Source organism: Saccopteryx bilineata, chromosome 2 (genome assembly GCF_036850765.1).
Source record: "Saccopteryx bilineata isolate mSacBil1 chromosome 2, mSacBil1_pri_phased_curated, whole genome shotgun sequence".
Taxonomy (NCBI): Eukaryota; Metazoa; Chordata; class Mammalia; order Chiroptera; family Emballonuridae; genus Saccopteryx; species Saccopteryx bilineata.
In genome coordinates, this window is record NC_089491.1 from 265,866,380 (window position 1) to 265,884,819 (window position 18,440).

At 49.2% G+C, this 18,440-nt stretch overlaps 1 protein-coding gene across 5 annotated transcripts in view; it reads left to right on the forward strand.

The window, feature by feature from the left end:
- The window catches only part of NOS1 (nitric oxide synthase 1), a 153,272-nt gene that overhangs the window by 90,695 nt on the left and 44,137 nt on the right, over positions 1-18,440 (forward strand). For all 5 annotated transcript variants that reach the window (XM_066260480.1, XM_066260484.1, XM_066260482.1 and 2 more), the window contains 5 exons: positions 12,839-12,967; positions 13,602-13,747; positions 14,104-14,266; positions 14,977-15,068; positions 18,116-18,257. In XM_066260480.1, coding sequence (XP_066116577.1) covers positions 12,839-12,967; positions 13,602-13,747; positions 14,104-14,266; positions 14,977-15,068; positions 18,116-18,257 — 672 coding nt within the window. The remainder of the gene's footprint in view (positions 1-12,838; positions 12,968-13,601; positions 13,748-14,103; positions 14,267-14,976; positions 15,069-18,115; positions 18,258-18,440) is intronic.

The window sequence follows — 18,440 nt, forward strand, 5'->3', positions numbered from 1 at the left end:
TATGGGGCAACAATCTTCTGAATGGAGTAGCAGCTGCCCCCTCTAGACAGGGCCAGGGCTCTCTGGTTTACCACAATCCCCACCACTCCCTATAGCGTTCCTCTTATGAAGTTAGGATGAAAGTTAAATTTTTTTGTATCCCTGTTTTATTATAAGCAGCAGGTTGAGATCAACCAAGGGCTTCATATGTTTCAGGAAAGATGAGAATGATTTTATGTTTTATGAAAACGAAGGCTATTCTTATGTGTTGAATGTGCAACCAAGTGTTCTGTCTCGAAATTACTTAGCCTGCTTCGCTGACTCGCCTTACTTACCTGTTCTCTCTAGGTACTAGAGTTTGTAACTGCATGTCTGCAGTTACCCTTGAGATCTGGGGGTGTAGGGAAGAAGCAGAGGAGGCCTTGACCCCACAAAAGGACACTTAAAGTCCTGCTGAAACCTGAGCGATAGCATGACGATGGCCATTTGCTTTCGTGCTGTCTACCTTGGTTAGACAGTGATAGCCTGGAAAACAGAACCTTGAACGTCAAGCGTGAGGAGTGGGATCAGTACTGGGAATAGGGCAGGCATGATTCATCGGACCCTGGCTGCCCTTGCAGGGCATCCTGGTGAAGAATGACCGGTGTCTTAGTCCGCCCGGGCTGCTCTAACAGAAGACCATGGACTGACTGGCTTAAAAACAACAGGAATTTATTACTCACAGTTCTGGAAGCTGGGACGTCCAATATCAAGGTGCCAGCAGACTTCAGTGTTTTTAGTGAGAGCCCGCTCCCTGGTTCACAGACACAGCCTTCTTGCTGGGTCCTCACATGGTGGGAGGGCAAGGGAGGTGTCTGCAATCTCTTCTGTGAGGGTTCCACCCTCATGACCTCATCACCTTTCAAAGGTCCCCCTATCTCTTAATATCACACTAGGGATTAGGTTCCAACATAAGAATTTTGGGGAGACACAAACATCCAATCTAGAGCCATCAGGGAGAGGTGGTGAGAACTTGCATTAGGGCCTCCTCTCAAATGACAATTCTGTGTCCTTGGAGAAGGACACAGTTCTGGAGAGAGGGAGAAGGACCCAAGTCTTCCTGAGGTTCAGACAGCCAAGTAGCTTTGGACTTGGGAGCTCCTGGAAGCACACGTATACACCAGCAGTGCTGGGGTTTCTATTCATGCCTTCTTATCATCATCAAATCCTCATGGTAGTCCATGAGCCCCTCAAAAGTTCAAATGGCCTGTGAGATCATCCGGGCTCTGTTGTCTGAGACTCAGTTTTCCAAACGCCTCTCAGTAACAGAGCCAGAAGGAGCAGAGACCCGAGCACTCAGTTATATTTGCGTCCCGGAGCTGAGAGAGCAGCCCCCTTACCTCCTGCTGAGCATCTCCATGGTCACAGGGCTCAGAAAGGTTCCCGAGCCTGAGCAGATTAATGCAAAATGCAATGTCCCTCTTCCTGACCTGAAAGACCAGCTCTTATGCTTAGCATCCCCTCTACCTACTGAAAGCCACTTTATCTGGAGCCCCTGGAATCGGCTTCCTCCCTTCCTGTTGTACCACACATTTGCTGTTTTTTTCAAACATCCATTGGGGATGGGCGTTAGTTTTATTAATAATACAGAGAGAGATCTAGCCACTTCCTGCTTTCCTGAGTCAGGTAGACAGGAGGGGTTGGACCAGCAGCTGGTCTGAATTTCCTCCCAAGGACTGGCAAAAGGCGGCAAGGCCTAAGTGAAGCAGGGCAAATATGGGCTAGACATGAGAAAGAACTTCCTGCTCTGAAGACTGTCAGCTCTTCGAAGGAACAGGGAGTTCTGTTCCGTTCTCTTCCATGCTCTCATTTGTCCAAACTCAAGGAAATTTAGCCATAAGTCTGAATCATTAATCTTTATCTAGTAATCAGTTCTCTTGCTAATAGTCTGAGTTGGCAGTGGGTAGGGGCCAATGAAACTCAAGTTCCTGGTCACTAGAACACAGTATGTGAATGACTGTGATGGTCATCTTTAACATCCCCTTGCAAACTGTATCTGGCCTGGGCTGATTGATAGAGTGAATCAGTTTGCCCATCACCATTTACCCAATACCGGCCGTGTGTGTGCATAGTTCAAACATCATCCTCTCTTCCTCATGAACTTCACAGATGAATGTGGAGATTCATACATGGAGACAGTGTAATTAATCCTAAAATAGAGAGGGACACAAAACACTGTGGGAACTCAGAAGGTATCAGGAAGAAATTACTCAAGCATGTGACATTTGACCTGGGTTTTGAAGATCATGTAGGAGTTTGTCTGGAAGAACATGGGAAATGGCATTATAGTAAAAAGGAACAGCTGTGGCTTATATATTGCTTTTTTTTTTTTATGCTAAGAATCATGATTAGATCTCTGAGGTTGCCTGGAGTGTTAATACCATCTGAGATGCGAATTGAATTCTGACACCATTCATAATAATCCTCTTAAGTAAAAACACTACCCTGGCTAAATGACATGAGAGACAGCTGTTTGTCTAGTCTTCCTGCAAAACCTCAGGTTGGAATCAAGCCCTCTCACTTTCCCTTGTTCTTAAGCATCTTTTTCCTTTGCCTGCCTGATAGGCTTTTCCTAAGGGGCAAGGGGTGGAACCATACCCTGCTTGAGGGCAGAGCACCTCTTTTCAGATACCAATATAAGCATCAGTCCTGTCCTTAGTGAGTGCAAAGGGGGTATTGGGGTGGAGGAAATTGAGATTTCCATTTGGTGGTCTTCCTCCCTCTTCAGCCTCTCTTCAGCCTCTTTCTGACAAAGGCAATCAGGTAGTCAGATAGATGACTTCTGTTGAAATCCCCCTCCCCACTCCCACCGCCTCGTCAGGAGCCTGGCACTTCCTCAACCCCCGGGGGCGTAGGGCTTGCTGGCTGCTTTGCAGATGTCAGCATCTGTTGAGAAGTTTTTGCTTGTAGGTGTCAGCCTCACCCCACCAAATTATGAGGCTATCGGGGAGTGCTCGTGGGTCCCCAAACTCCTGTCTGCATGAGCACATTACACTAACTGGAACCAAATAGGGGGCAGCCAGACCCAGCTCGATTGTGTCTGAATAAAAGCAAACCAGCCAAACATTCTGCCTCTCAGTGACGAGCTGGTGTGCTGCAGGGAAGCCTTCTAAGCCAGCCCTGACTCACTGCGCATCAATGATGTCGGGGTAAAAATAACAACAACACTCATAGCAATACCACCTTGTAGGGGGAGTGGCCATTCTAACCCCCCTACTCATTCACCCGCAGCCCTGGGCCAAGCATTCAGCTCTGGGTTCAGCCTGGGTTGAGCCTCTGCCCACTGGTGACCTTGGTTAGACAACTAGTATTTGCCCTGAGCCTTCATGACCTAGCAGGGTATAATGGCTCGTCGAGTTGTGGGGCAGATGACATGAGACAGTGTATGAGATGATAGCACTGCCAATAATAAAAATAATAATAATAAATAATAAATAGTAGTGTATCTTGAGCCAGGTCAGGCACTGTGCTAAGCACTTGAGGTCTGCAATCTCATTTCATCCTCAGCCCAACCCCATGAGGTGTATGATTGTCCCCACTAAATAGATGAGTAAACTGAGGCACAGAGAAAGTAGATAGTAGCTTGATGAAAGTCACATGACTAATAACTGGGGGAGATGGGACTTGAGCTTGGACCATGAAGCCTCAGGTCCACTCTTAACTCTGTAGAGCCTGGCACAGAATAAGTGCTCCAGAAATGTGTATTGTTGCTGTTGTTATTTGGCTAGTTACTGTATTGCTGACTTAGGTATACAGCTATTACTAATTCTCATATTGCTAATGTGAGGCCGATTGGGCAAGAAGCATTATTCCTATTTTACACATGGCACCCGTGTGGTCCTGAAAGGGAAAGTGAGCACCCGCTGAGTCTTGGTGACAGAGCTGCACCTCTGTCCCTTTATAACCACATCTTCTTCCTTGTCAATCATTCCAATCAATGTAGCATGTCATTCATGCCGCCTGGGGGCCAGGCTCCAGGAATGCCCAGAGAGGGAACCAGCAGGGCCTGGAGTGGGCAGAGAGGAGCTTTGGGGCCCTGGATTCCAGGCCCAGCCCTGCTGCCTGTTAGCTGTGAATTTGAGGATAGTCACCTCACCTCTCAGAGCCTCTGTTTCCACATCTGGAAAATGGGTTTCCACGAGGATTCAATGTGCATTGGCCTAACCCACGTTGGGCACAAAATAGGCATTTACTGACCATGACTCGAAATGAAATGAAATGGGACATGATCACTGCCCTTGACAGGTTCACTGCCAGGGTGTCACCTATTCATCCAACGTTTGCCTCCACCTCCAGAAACTTCCACTTCCAAGACAAGCTACCGACATAGACACGCGCAGGCACGGAGGTTATCACACCGTGATAGTTGGGGTTTCGTGGACTCGTGTGCAGATGCTCCCCACCTGGCTGGCCTCAGCAGGTTCCTTTGGTCCCGAACAAGCTGACATCTCAGGGTGCCGGTTGATAACTCCCTTCCCTTAAGCCTCGGAGAAGCCCATAAGAAACCCCTGTGTTTTGAGATTGATTTCTCTCTGTGGATGGGTGCCCCAAATCCTTAGCTATAAGCTGCTATTAAACTCACTTTTGCCCCATAACTCGATCAGGCCAGCGATCCTTTCTCTCTCTTTTTTTTTAACATTTAAAATAATTTTTTCTTAATTTATTCATTTTAGAGAGGAGAGAGTGAGAGAGAGAGAAAGAGAAAGGGGGGAGGAGCAGGAAGCATCATCTCCCATATGTGCCTTGACCAGACAAGTGCAGGGTTTTGAACCCGCACGGCAACCTCAGCATTCCAGGTCGATGCTTTATCCCCTGCGCCACCACAGATCAGGCCAATCCTTTCTCTTGATCTGGCTCCTTTCTAGAGTTAGACACCCAGGCTGGATTCTCCCCCCCCCCCCCAGCGTCTTCAGTCCCTCCCCCTTTCTCAGGTTACCTCATGTTCCCAAGTGCCCTCAATAAATGCTTTCCAGGGATTTACATTGAACAGAGACTCCCGTGGACCCTGACAGGGGAGAGCAGAATTCAAATCTTGCTGACATTTTGCTTCTCTTCACCCAAGTCATCACCTGCTCGGTGACCCCGGGGCTTGTGCAGGTCACTCAGCCGTGAGACCCACCTTCCCTAGGCGGCCAGAGCCAGGATGGAGCCAGGAAATGGGGGCCTGAATGGTTGGCTGTTTGGGTTCAGCCCTGCTGGAATTTCCACTTATTTTGCTGACTGTTTATTTTAATAGTGAGTATATTCAATGCAAACTGTCTCGACTGTGGTCTGAGCAGGACAATGACATTCTGGCTCGGGAATCAGTGTCACCACTCTGCATGTTCATTCATGGCCTCAAATCATACTCAAGTTCTTTACCCAGATAGGCCAAGTTGGGTCAAAGTCATTTTTGCTTCCTCTCTTTGCAGATTAGTATCAGTGGCCAACACCCAAACAGAGAGTGGCAGAGATCAATAGAGAAGACCCCCCCACTTCCATTTTCTGAGGGTCCCAGGATTTTTTTTTTTCTGAAGTGAGAAGCAGGGAGATAATCAGACAGACTCCCGCCTGCGCCTGACTAGGATCCACCTGGCATGCCCACCAGGGGGTGATGCTCTGCCCATCTGGGGCATTGCTCCATTGCTGCTGGAGCCATTCTAGCACCTGAGACGGAGGCTATGGACCCATCCTCAGTGCGCAGGCCAACTTTTGTTCCAGTGGAGCCTTGGCTGTGGGAGGGAGAGAGATAGAGAAGAAGGAGAGAGGGAAGGATGGAGAAGCAGATGGGTGCTTCTCCTGTGTGCCCTGGCCGGGAATCTAACCTGGGACTTCCACATGGTAGGCCGACGCTCTACCGCTGAGCCAACCAGCCAGGACTGTTCCAGGATATTTTAAAAGGGAAAAAGGCCAAAACATAATCACAAAGCTTGTGCATTTTTAACTAGTTACATTTAGCAATGTAGTGCTTTTAATAAGCACACACCCAGTCCTGTGCAATATAACAGGAGTGGGTCACCAGATAGTTATAGGATTTATTTTAAAACTAATTTATAGTACACATATACATTCTGGTCTGGTAATGGGATCGTGTTTAAAGTTGTCTAATAATATCTGGTTATCTTGTAATATTGCAGTGATAAACATAAACCCATTTGGAGAAAGCATCAACAATCTAACTTAAAGACTCCTTATCTCCAGAGGCCCTTGTCTGTGGACCCAAACTCTAGTGGGTCTGACTCCCAAGTCCCCCCTCTGCAGTTCCCCCCACTGTAGAATCAGGGAGTGGGTGTTGAGGGGGCGAGGAGAGAGAGATAGGAAGAATAAGTGGTTTCAAGCTTCCATGGAGTTATTATAAAGAATGACTCACTTTGGAAATCAGGCTTTGAACACACTACAAAGAAATTATACTTGGAGGCGTTAAACACAGTCGGTTACATTTTTAAGTAGTAATTTTTTAATTGCACGGATGGGTGTGTACCTTCTGGTTTGCAGGCCTGCGGTCCCACACTCTGAGCTGCCACAGCCACTGGTAACTGGGTTACACTGGCCGCCCTGAGGAGGCGGGGCCCGCAGCTTGGAGCTGTGCTAAGGGCACGGCATGCGGTGCCTGACCCCCCGGTGTGGATGGCTTGCTGCCCGGCTCAACCCCAGTGTGCTGCCCTCGTTTGAGCAGAAGCCAAGCGGGGCAGGTCGCTGCAGGTTGACAATGGAGACGCCATCGCTGACAGCAACAGTGGAGAAGCTCCTTGCTTTGTACAGGTGTGGGCTGTAGGTGTCCTGCATTCGTTTCCCGGGGCTGTCATCACAAAGCACCACACATTGGGGGGCTTAAACAACAGAAATTGATTGCCTCCCAGTTCTGGAGGCCAGAGATCTCAAATCCTGGCAGGGTTAGTTCCTTCTGGGGAAAGGGTCTGCTCCAGGCCCCCCTCCTGGGCTTGTCGCTGACGTCTTCGTCTTCTTGTTCAGGTGACATTCTCCACTTTTTCTGAGACATCAATCAGATTGGATTAGAGCCACCCTGATGACCTCATTTTAACATAATCCCTTCATCAACAACTCCAAATAAGGTCCTATTCTGAGGTCCTTGGAGGTTAGGGCATCAACATATGAATTTGGGAGGGACAGTTCGCACTGTGACAGTTCCTAAAATGTTCTGTCTCACAGGTGCCTCCCTCCCTGACGCCAAGCTCTTGTCCCTGTGTCACAGTGAGGCTCCTGATGCCACAGTGACAGCCCAGACCTGGGGGAGGGCAGGGTCCTTGGCGTCTGTTTCTAGATCTTCCAGATTCTGATGTCTGGGGTCTGTCTTCCCACCTTAAATGCCTCCCTCCCTCCACCTGCTTGCCACTCTTCCTCCTCACATCTAGCTCTGCCACAGGGCTCGCCATGCTCCCACTCGCTCAGCCTGGAAGCTTCCAGGTCAGTGCTGCCTCTGTCCTTTTCCCCACCCATCCTCCCACACCTTGGGGCTCTCTGCCGGCACCCCGGCCTCCACCTCCTCCCTTTCTGTCCTGCAGTCCTTATAGTCACATCATTTTCAAACCTCAGCTTCGATGAGGTCTCTCCCTCAGTCGGGCAGCTTTAGGGGTTCTCCATTCTCTACTAAATCAAGACCTAAGCCTCTGGAGTAGCATGCAAGGGAGACCCCATGGTTTTGAAAAGCATTTAGAGCTTCTATTAGTCAGCACGAGCTGCCATAACAAGATACCTCAGACGGGGCAGTTTAAACAACGGGGAGTTCTTGATCACAGTTCTGGAGGTTGGACATCCATGGTCAGGGGCCAGCATGATCACATTTGGTGAGGGCCGTCTTCCTGGCTTGCAGACGACCACCTTTGCTGTGTCCTTACGTAGCCTTTCTTCTGTGTGTGCGTGGAGAGAGAGAAGGAGAAAGAGGTGTCTCTTCACCTTCTTTTAAGGGCATCAGTCCTATCAGATTAGGATCCCACCCTTATGACTTCATTTAACCTTAATGACCTCCTAAAGACCTCCACCCCATCTCCAAATATAGTCACTTTGGGGGTTTTGATCTCGATGTATGAATTTGGGAGGGACACAGTTCAGCCCACAGCAGAGCTCAGATATTTTTTGAACATGAACTACGTGTTGGGCACTGGTCTCGGCACTGCAGATAGAAGGGAGCAAACAGTGGAAAGGCAGAAAACAATATCTGTAGATACATATGTAAATCTGGAAGGTAGAAATGTTTACCCGCACATGCAAACACATAGGCACTCACACTCATTGCAAGCAGTGATAAGCGCTATGCAGGAAAATGAAACATAGGGTGTGAGGGAGCACAGAGGGGAGGCATTGTTTTAACAGACGATCAGGACAGATCTAGTGTAGTGACATTTAGGCAGGTGGAGGCACATAGACTCTCTGAGAGTTCAACGGTGGCATATGGTGCTTTAGCCCCGGACTCTGCAAGCTTGCTGTAAAGAACAAGATAAGCAATGGTTTTGTTCTTGTGGGCCGTACAGTCCTTGGTATTCATCCCAACTACTTGCGCCATCACTGTATTGCAAAAGCTGCTGTAGACAATACAGAAACAGGAAAGCATAGCTGTGTGCTAATAAAACTTTATTCGTGGGCACTGAAATTGGAACTTCATGTAACTTGCATGTATCATGATACATTATTCTTCTTTTGATTTTTTTTTTTTTTTTTTTTTTTACTTAAGCTACAAATGGAGAAAGCATTCTTTGCTTGTAGACTGTACCAGAATGGGGTGCAGACCAGATCGGGCCCATAGGCCGGGTTTTGCAGACCCCTGCTTTAGTACATGCAGCCATAAGCTGCTGAATTCCAGTTGTGGGATGAGAGTAGAGCCCCTGTAGGGCCTAGAACACAAGTCCCCAGCACAAGTAGGTGATCCATGTGTATGCTGAAGGAGAGAAAGGAGGGAGGGAAGGAGAAGACATCAGTGTATCAGAAACCCTCCAAGAGGTTACTCCAGAGCCCCAGGCTGACGTGGACTGGAGGGAGCCCGGCTGTCCCTCTGGGGCTGCAAAGGCCATTTCCTTTCATTTCCTCGGGGCCTCTGCAAAGAGGTGTTGTCACAGGCTTTACAAATGCCCACAAACTCAGAGCCTTCTTTCCAAATCTACAAGCAGGCGGCCCTCCCACAGAATTCACTTGACCAAATCAGTCTCCTGCCACCTGAAAAGCTTCCATTGCCCACCCCAGACGTAGATCCAAAAAGGGGCGCGTAGAGCTGCAGCCCAGACCCTACTTGTCCCTGTCCCCAGCGTTATGACTCACAGGTGCCACTGATCTGCATTTCTAACCTGAGCATTTCTGTCCCCACTCAGAAAAGTCATTTGCATCCCCCATGCAGAGCCCCTGACTGCTATATTAATCTCCCATTTGTCCCCTCTTGAGTCATCTAATATTATTGCCGGCTAATTAAAACATCAAAGCCCCAAGTACAACAACAGCCCTGCCACAGGCCTTCTAATGCTGGGTTTCGAGGGTGCAGTGCGGCACAGCCCGGGCTGGAGAGTGGCATGCCTGGCGCTCGGGCCCCCAATTACGCGGCTCATAATGACCACCCCTCACACATCTGGAACCTCAACAGATGGCCTCTTTTATTAGGCCCGTTAGCTCTGCTCCCTGCCAATGAAGGCTGCCGGCTGCCCACCAACCAGCCACACCCCACATCTCTTCCACCGAACTGACTGTGCTCCCCACGTGTCTACCCTCCCACCCCCCAGCCCCCAGTCCTGGGCCCCACCCCCACGCCAGGACCACTTGTTATCCCCTCCTGCGAGTCCAGCTGTCCCTCAGCCTCTAGGGGCGTTAATGTGGATGGCCCAGACAGTTTCTAAACTGTCTGAGTGACGCCTGGTAGTTAGGGAGGAGGTCTGGCCGGATGCCTCCTGCACAAGCAAGGTAAGACTGTGTTTACTCACGTGTGCAGGTTGTCGGCACCATCAGAGGAATTTGTCACGACAAAGGCCTGCCTGGATGTGACTTCCATCGCCTTCTTATCTGCTGGAAGAGACAGCAGTGCAGACAGAATCCTAAAGATTTGTTTAGAACGTTTTTCCAGGCCTTCAAAGGAAGGGGCGCTGTTTGTATATAGCTTCACCTGGGAACACAACCAAACTAACTGAAGTTTGATAGGACAGGAAGTGCCAAAGGAGAACCCAGGGAAGGACTCATCCAGACCCCTCTCCTCCTCTTGCCAGTCTGGCCGTGATGTAGTAATAATACTTATAGCAATAGTAATAGTAACAATGCTAGACATTGTGCTAGTGTTAGCAGAATAATAACACCAATGGAAATAAGTAATGGCTAGCATTTAGGAGGTGATGACATCATGCAGGTAAGAGATGATAGTGGCTGGAACAGAGGAGTGAATGTAGGATGGATCCCAGAGCTACTCAGAAAGTTACCATGGATGGGAGTGGGGGATGGAGTAGGAACTGGAGATAGAGAGGATGACATTCAGGATCGCTCCCACCTCTGGCTTGCACAGGTGGATGGATGGTGGTGCCCACTGGGGTGGAACCTCTTGGGATGACTGGATCAGGCCAGGCCAGGAAGGAGTGGGTGACCATGAGTCATAGCACCTTCCATTTTTTCTCTGTTACCATTGCTTGCACTGTTCTGGAGCTATCTTTAATAATAGTATGCTGGTTCACCTGCCTCCTATATCCCAAACTCCAACATGGCAGAATGATGCCTTAGCACAGAGCTAGCCATTTGTCAGACAGGTGGCTATGATGGGCCTCTCACCTCAGGACCTTTGTACAAGCTGTTCTCTCTGCCTAAAAGACCCTGCTGCTCTCCCTTCTTTGTTTGTTTAATAACTACTTCTCCTTCTGGTCTTGACTTAGAAGTCAAATGCTCTGGGTCAGATGCCTCTTCTGTGTGCTTCCACAGTCCCCTGCATAGTGCCAATGTCTCATGTTATTGTACCCATTGCTCTCAATTATAGTGGCTCATTCAGTTTTGATTCTTCTCTTTCTCCCCTGATTGGACAGTGAACTCCACGAGAGCAGAGATCACATCTGTCTAGTTTGTTACTATAGCCTTGGCCCTTGCTGCCTTGCCTGGAACATAGGACATATTCAGTAAACATGTTGAATGAATGAATGGCTGAATGAATGAATGGTGCATAATGGCCAAGTGGTGAGATTGTTAAGGAGTTAAGGGGATTTGACTCCTGGCTCTAGCTTACTAGCTCTGTGATCTTGGACGACTTAGTTAACCTTTCTGTGCCTCAATTTTCTCATCTGTGAAGCGGGGACGATAAAGTTGCTGCTTGGCACGTATGAAGTGCTCATTGAATGCTAGTTTTCAGTAGTGGTCTTTCAGAGTTCTCTGCAATCTCAGTCCTGGACGTAGTCCCTTTCAGCTCCCTCACCCACCTCAGGCCTCTAAGCCGATGTAAAGTGGACCCTGCCCCTTTCTGACTTCACCTCGTATTTGCCATGACTTACACTCCAGCCACATTGGCCTCTTTGCTGGTCCTTTGAACTTAAGCAGTTCATCTCTTCCTCAGGACCTTTGCACTTACCTCTCTCCCCTCTATGTAGTCACTATCACCTCCCTCTGTTTTATATTCTTGGCACAACCCACAATTATATTGTTCATGTGTTCATGTATATGCGATCTCTGTTTCTCCCACAAAAGTGCTCCAGAAGATCAAGGTCTGACTTGTTTACCAGAGTGTCCCCAGTGCCTAACAGCACCTGCAACATCAAAGGGGCCCCATAAAGGGCAGTTGAAAGTGTGAATGCCCTGCCTCAAGGTCAAGGCCCTGTTGCTCTACTCTTCGTCTCCCCTCCCTTGCTCAGCTGTCACATCAGGGGGTAACTGCTCCCTCTCCCTCTCAGCTGCAGAGTGATGCTTGTCTGATGCCTGGGCACACCTCTGCCCAAGCAGGTAGACAACTACTGAAAAATGCCCAAGTTAGAAAGTAATCCTTGCCTGACCTGTGGTGGCGCAGTGGGATAAAGCGTCGACCTGGAACACTGAGGTTGCCGGTTCGAAACCTTGGGCTTGCCCGGTCAAGGCACATATGGGAGTTGATGCTTCCTGCTCCTCCCTCCCCTTCTCTCTCTCTCTCTCCTCTCTCTCTAAAAATTAATAAATAAAATATAAAAAAAAAAAAAAAAAAGAAAGTAATCCTTATCCATGAGTCTGGAGGAGCCAACATTGGTCAGTCTAGGATTTATCCCCCTCTCACCTACTGGGCAATTTTATTACAGCGGTGAAGACAAATGGAGAACTAAAGATATTTAAGACAGAGGAAACAGGAAGTGCAAAAGCCCTGAGACAGGGACGAGCTTGGCTTTTCTGAAAGGCAGAAACCTGAAATTAGGAGGAAATGTTCTATTCTTGAAACCTTTCTAATTTGAACCTTCTGTTTTCCCAGTACTTGCTGGAAATGGTGAGTTTGGGCTGTAGCAGGAAGGCCCAGAGAAGTAACTACACCCAGCCTCAGGTTTGATTCCTCAGCCCTGAGGGCTTTATCCTTAAGATAGACTGATGGTGTCCTTTCAGTCATGTATTCACTCAACAAACATTCATCGGGTCCCTGCTGTCTGCCAAACCCCGTGCTAGACCACGACCAGGCAGTTCCTGACCCCACTCCCCAGAACAGAACCCAAAAGGCTCTTCCATGGCACCTCCTTCTGCATAGGTGGAGGGACCAGGTTCCCAGCCACCTTTTCACGAGTCAACTAAGGGTAGTCCGACTGTACATACAGTTGATAACTCAGAGGAGATACTAGGAAGAGCAGTGCCTCTCTCATCCCAGGGGACACAAGTGTCCAGCGCACTCAAGACCCTGCCTGATGTCCCATCTTCATTCTCTCCTCAGCCCCCTGCCTCGGGAAAACAGTCCCCCCCAAAGAACGGCAGCCCTTCCAAGTGCCCCCGCTTCGTCAAGGTCAAGAACTGGGAGACCGACGTGGTTCTCACCGACACCCTCCACCTTAAGAGTACGTTGGTGAGTATCTCAGGAGGGTGTAGACTGGGCTTTATCCATCGCAGCACTGTCCAATCCACGCTAGGGACCGGATAACTCATTGTGCTGGGGGCCGTTCTGTGTACCCACTCAGGGGATAGCTGGCAATATCTGAAGACATTTTTGCGTGTCACAACTTCAGGGGCTGGGGACTCCTGACATCTAGTGGATTACAGGCCACTAGATGATGGGAGAGGCTCCACCTCTTGATGGGGAGTTTCTCTAAAGTCACATTGCAAAGGATGTGAATATAGGGAGGGGAACAATGGGGGCTATTTTTTGCAATCTATTTACCATAAATGTATTCAAATGAGTCACTGTAGCCACTCTACTAGCTCCTTGGGATTCAGTACCGTGGAAATGTCCATCACAAGGCCCCTCTTCCCCCAGGTGAGTAGAGCAAACATTGTCAGAACTTTAAAATGCCTCTTATCATTCTTGACCTCTGCTGAAGACCACGTCCAACAATGATTTGAAGCTGGTCCTTGAGAAATCCCCCTTGGGAAGTCAGGGCCAGATAGACTCCACCATGAATTTTCGTTCTGGGTCTGCAGCCCAATGCCCGCCACACTTGGGCAAAACCAAGTGGTAGCCCATATCTCTCTTTCCCGTCCAGGAAACGGGGTGCAGTGAGCGTATCTGCATGGGCTCCATCATGCACGCTTCTCAGCAGATACGGAGGCCCGAGGACGTCCGCACGGGAGAGCAGCTCTTCCCTCTCGCCAAAGAGTTTATTGATCAGTACTACTCGTCGATCAAAAGGCAAGTTTACGTTGACACTGGGGAGCCTGGGGTAAGTTACTGGACACTGGGAACATAGACTTCAGCTACAACTTTGCAGACAGTTGAACTAGGACCTCTGAGCATCAGGACAGCTGCGACTGTCTCCTTTGGACCAGGTGTGGGCTCACCTGTTTGCCGCAGTCCCCACCCAGCCAGTTTAGTTTGACCAGGGCTGGACCTTCATGGTCATTTTAGTTTGCAGTCTCTACTTTATTCTTGGCTATTGTGTCCAGAAATCAACTTGGACCTTCTGTGGCTTCTGGCCTCCTGTAATAGCTCCAACCTCTAATTTTGGAGGAAAGGTGATGCTCCCCCCCCCTCCCCTCTTCACTCAGATTTGGCTCCAAAGCTCACATGGAGAGGCTGGAAGAGGTGAACAAAGAGATCGAAACCACCAGCACCTACCAGCTCAAAGACACAGAGCTCATCTACGGGGCCAAGCATGCCTGGAGGAATGCCTCCCGCTGCGTCGGCAGGATCCAGTGGTCCAAGCTGCAGGTAGGTGGTGAGACTCAGATGTCTGGTTGGGTCCTTTGGTGGAGGGGGTGGTGGGTGGAGAGATGAGCTTTAAAATGGCCCAGCTCCTACCAAGGACATCTGGAGGCCACAGCTGAATTACCTGCTGGTCATCACGGGGTCTCAGATTCTCAGATAATGACCAAATCTGGCTTATAGTCATATCTCATTTCACCAACAGTGTTTATTTTTAAATGAACTTGCAAATCTCTTGGTAAGGCTTATACACTCCAGTTTACTACAGACCCCACCATTCCCTTTTGTCTTACACCTACTCTTTGCTTATTTATATTTTCTGCCTACTCACTGGGAACACCAGATTCTGTGTCCCCTGGTATGAATTTTTTCTCTGGGAAATAGTTTCAAGTTAGAAATAGATTAGCTATTAAGCTCAGGATTTCCTGTTTGAGTTTTGTTTTGTTTTTTAATCCCTAATAATCTAACAGGAAATATAACTAGCCCACTGAAAGTTTCTCCTTTCCTCACTACTGTATTTCTTTCCCACATTATTTATACTCCACGCCTACTTGTAGGAGATTTTTTCCTGGTTTGATGGAATGGTGAGGTACTCACTCCTCCTCTGGGGCAGCAGCTCGAGGGGGCTCCAGGCTCTCCTCCAGTGGGGAGGCTGCTCTGGGGCAGTCAAGGAGGGGAGGAGGACACCAATTAATCCCACGACATACCTCTTCCAGGTGTTCGATGCCCGTGACTGCACCACAGCCCATGGGATGTTCAACTACATTTGCAACCACATCAAGTATGCCACCAACAAAGGGAACCTCAGGTGAGCTGACCTATGGGGAAGGGAGTCCTCCCGGCGCTGACCTATGGGTCTGAAGTTGGCTCACCTGCCCGGGAAACCCCCTTACCCTTCTTGGGCAGACGTGCCAAGCTGGGAGCAGTGGCCTGGCATCCTTGTTCTGCAACCGTGTCCCTTCTCCTCTGGGAGAAACAGACTCCCGTGTGGTCCACACAGCTCCAGCAGCCCAAATCACTGTGCAACCCACAGTTCAAGGTGTGACTTGCTTTTACCAGATCCCGCTCTGCTGCCTGGAGCAGCCTCTGAATCCCCTTTGGTTGAAAAAGCAATTAGTTTGTCTTCCCGCTGTTGTGGCGACCGCTCCGTCAGGTCCCACCAAGCCAATTCCTCTTGCCCCGTGCGAAGAACAAAGCTGCCAGGAGCGGCCATGCCGCAGCTCGGCAACTTGGTGGCTCTCACACTGACAAGTTGCAGCTGGGAAGGGAGCAGCTGGAAGGGAGCAGCTGGGGCCCCGCAGAGGGGCGGTGATACTTGTAATCCTGCCTACTCTGTCCTGCCCTGGCATCTGTTCCCAGCTCTGGAGGACCAGCCCCAGCTCAAGGCTGCTGCAGGGATATTCCCATAAGCCCCCGGGCTACAATGAGGTCATCCCCAAAGTGGTTTGTTGGCATTAGGCATGGGTTTTCTCATGTGTGTCTCTTACTTGAGCAGGAAATAGTGTTTCCAGCTGAGCCGACCAGTAGGAAAAGGACCGGTGACCTACGCTCAGGACCTGTGGGGAACTAGTACAGCTGACCCTTGAACAACATGGGTTTCAACAGCACAGGCCCACTGATAGGCAGATTTTTTCCCTCCAAGAAATGCAGTCAACATATCTTCTCTTCCTTATGATTTTCTTAATAACATTTTCTCTTCTCTAGCTTACTTTATTGTAAGAATGCAGTATGTAATACATATAACACACAACGTATGTGTTCATCGACAGTCTGTGTTCTTGATAAGGCTTCCGGGCAAAGTAGGCTGTTAGAAGTTAAGTTCTGGGGGAGTCAAACAGTCACTGAGGATTTTCAACTGCCCAGGGGTCAGTGCCCCTAAACCCCGCGTTGTTTAAGGGTGCACTGTGTATCTTTTTTACAAACAGACCTGACCCTTGAGGGAAAAATCCTGCGTATCCTGAGCGTTAAAGGAGGGTTGGGTTGAGGTCTCAGCCTCAAGGAGCTCTTGGTAGTTTTTCTGGTAGTTTCCAAATGATGCCATGTTGAGGTTCTACGGAAGAAGAGGGGTGCTTACAGGCTGGGCCATGGTGCACCTCCATGTTTGGGGAGTCTCTGTGAGCTCTTCTATAAGAAAAATATGCATCTGATTTTTTTAATGCATTTTAAAACTACATCTCTGGTTTTAACACCCACGTGCGAGCATGTATACCCTGTCTAGAAATAAGCTAAACATAGCAAAGAAAGGCAGGCAAAAGGAAAGGAGAGGGGAGGGAGAGAGAGAGAGAGAGAGAGAGAGAGAGAGAAAGAGAGAGAGAGATGTAATGTAAACACAGCTGGGTATTCGACCCACCCGGCCGTTGACTTGATGTTAGGTGCAGCTAGGTGAGGTTAGGTTTAGGAGACGCAGGAGATGAGAGGTGTGACTATGTTATATTTCTGCCATTGGTCTTGGATCCTGCACCCTGAGTAAGCATCCCACCCTGCTGTGTAGAATTCTGCTATTTCTAAACATACTTTTTAAACATATACACATCTATTACATAAACAGCCTTTATCTGGTGCTCAACCAAAGAGATCACAATATGTTTTACTACTGGAGGGAAAACTGATGGTTTGACTCATCCTGTGTGGATGCCCCAATATGGTGCCTTTGCTAAGAGATTTTTGTTTTTAGCGCCTCTAGTTCTTTGTGACTTTCACCTTCAGCCCCCGGTCTAGATTCATGGCCCGGGGCCTCTCACCATGGCCGCAATATTAAATGCAATCCTGTCCTGTGCAGACAGGGAGACCTGCATGTACTCAGGAAGAAGGCCTCAGGACCGCAGTGGGACAGGGGATGCTACATGGAGAAAGTGGGTTTGAGCCAGGGCTTGGATTCGGAAGCATGGCAGTGGGGAGGGATTGCCGCTGGCACAGTGTGTGTGGGGGGGGGGGGGGGGGGACAAAGTTTCCAGGGGCAGGATGTGTATGGGAGAAGGTCAGTGAGTGATGGGTCAGACCCACGATGTGACTCCCATGCTGTCACAAGCTATAGCTTGGGGTTCAGTCCACCGACGGAACCAATGAATCCAGGTGGCAGGAATTCCTGGCATGAGGTAACACTGAACCACATCGCGAAAAGTTATTCTCCTTTTCATTATTTTTTTGAGTCCTTCCGATGGTGCTGAGGAGCAAGTCTCAGTCTGGGGCTAACCTGGCAGCAAGGCCTCTCTAACGCCGCTGACCTCCTCCGAACAGAAAGAGCAGGGCTCCAGCTAGGTGCCTTCAGCAGGGAACAAAAACAGTCTAACCACAGATACACGGTCTCATGGTTGCCTAGCTAGGTAGGCGAAGCCAGTGGTGATCTATAGTTTTGGAGTAAATAAATGTGAGTGCAAATGGAAGTTGGTATCTTTCTTAGTCCTGAATCTATAGACATTGGTATGGAATCTGGGGAGGGAGGAGAGTTAAAATGGTGGTAATTGTGGTTGGAGGTAGACAAGAACTAGAAATTGATGGTGGTGCATTCTTAAAGGGAAGTAAGGTCTCATGTTCTGTCCCGTGAGATTACCTGCTGCAAAAGGACTCCCTGGAAAACCGGCCCAAGTTAAGATTGCTTAAAAGTCCCATTTGAGAAGCTTTCTTTTTCCTTCAGCAAGCTGGCATGGGGCCTCCAGTTCTAAACCCTTCCTCCAGCCAGAGGTCCTGTAGAGGGACAGGGCAGGGTCTCCCTCCCAACGGCTGCTCCATGGGCCCTGGAGATCTTGGCAATGGTGTAATCCACCCTGAGCCTCACACAGTCATTGGCTCGGATGCCATTTTTTCTAGGGTCCCCCTCTCTCCCTGATACCAGGTGTCCCCCTCTCTCCACCACAGGTCCGCCATCACCATATTTCCCCAGAGGATTGACAGCAAGCACGATTTCCGAGTCTGGAACTCCCAGCTCATCCGCTATGCCGGCTACAAGCAGCCCGATGGCTCTGTCCTGGGGGATCCAGCCAATGTGGAGTTGACAGAGGTGTGTGCCCCCCAGTTTGTGCCTATGCCCACCTGGGCTCTCGTACCCCCCAAACTGTCTTTTTTTTTTACAGAGACAGAGAGTCAGAGAGAGGGATAAATAGGGACAGACAGACAGGAACAAAGAGAGATGAGAAGCATCAATCATCAGTTTTTCGTTGTGATGCCTTAGTTGTTCATTGAT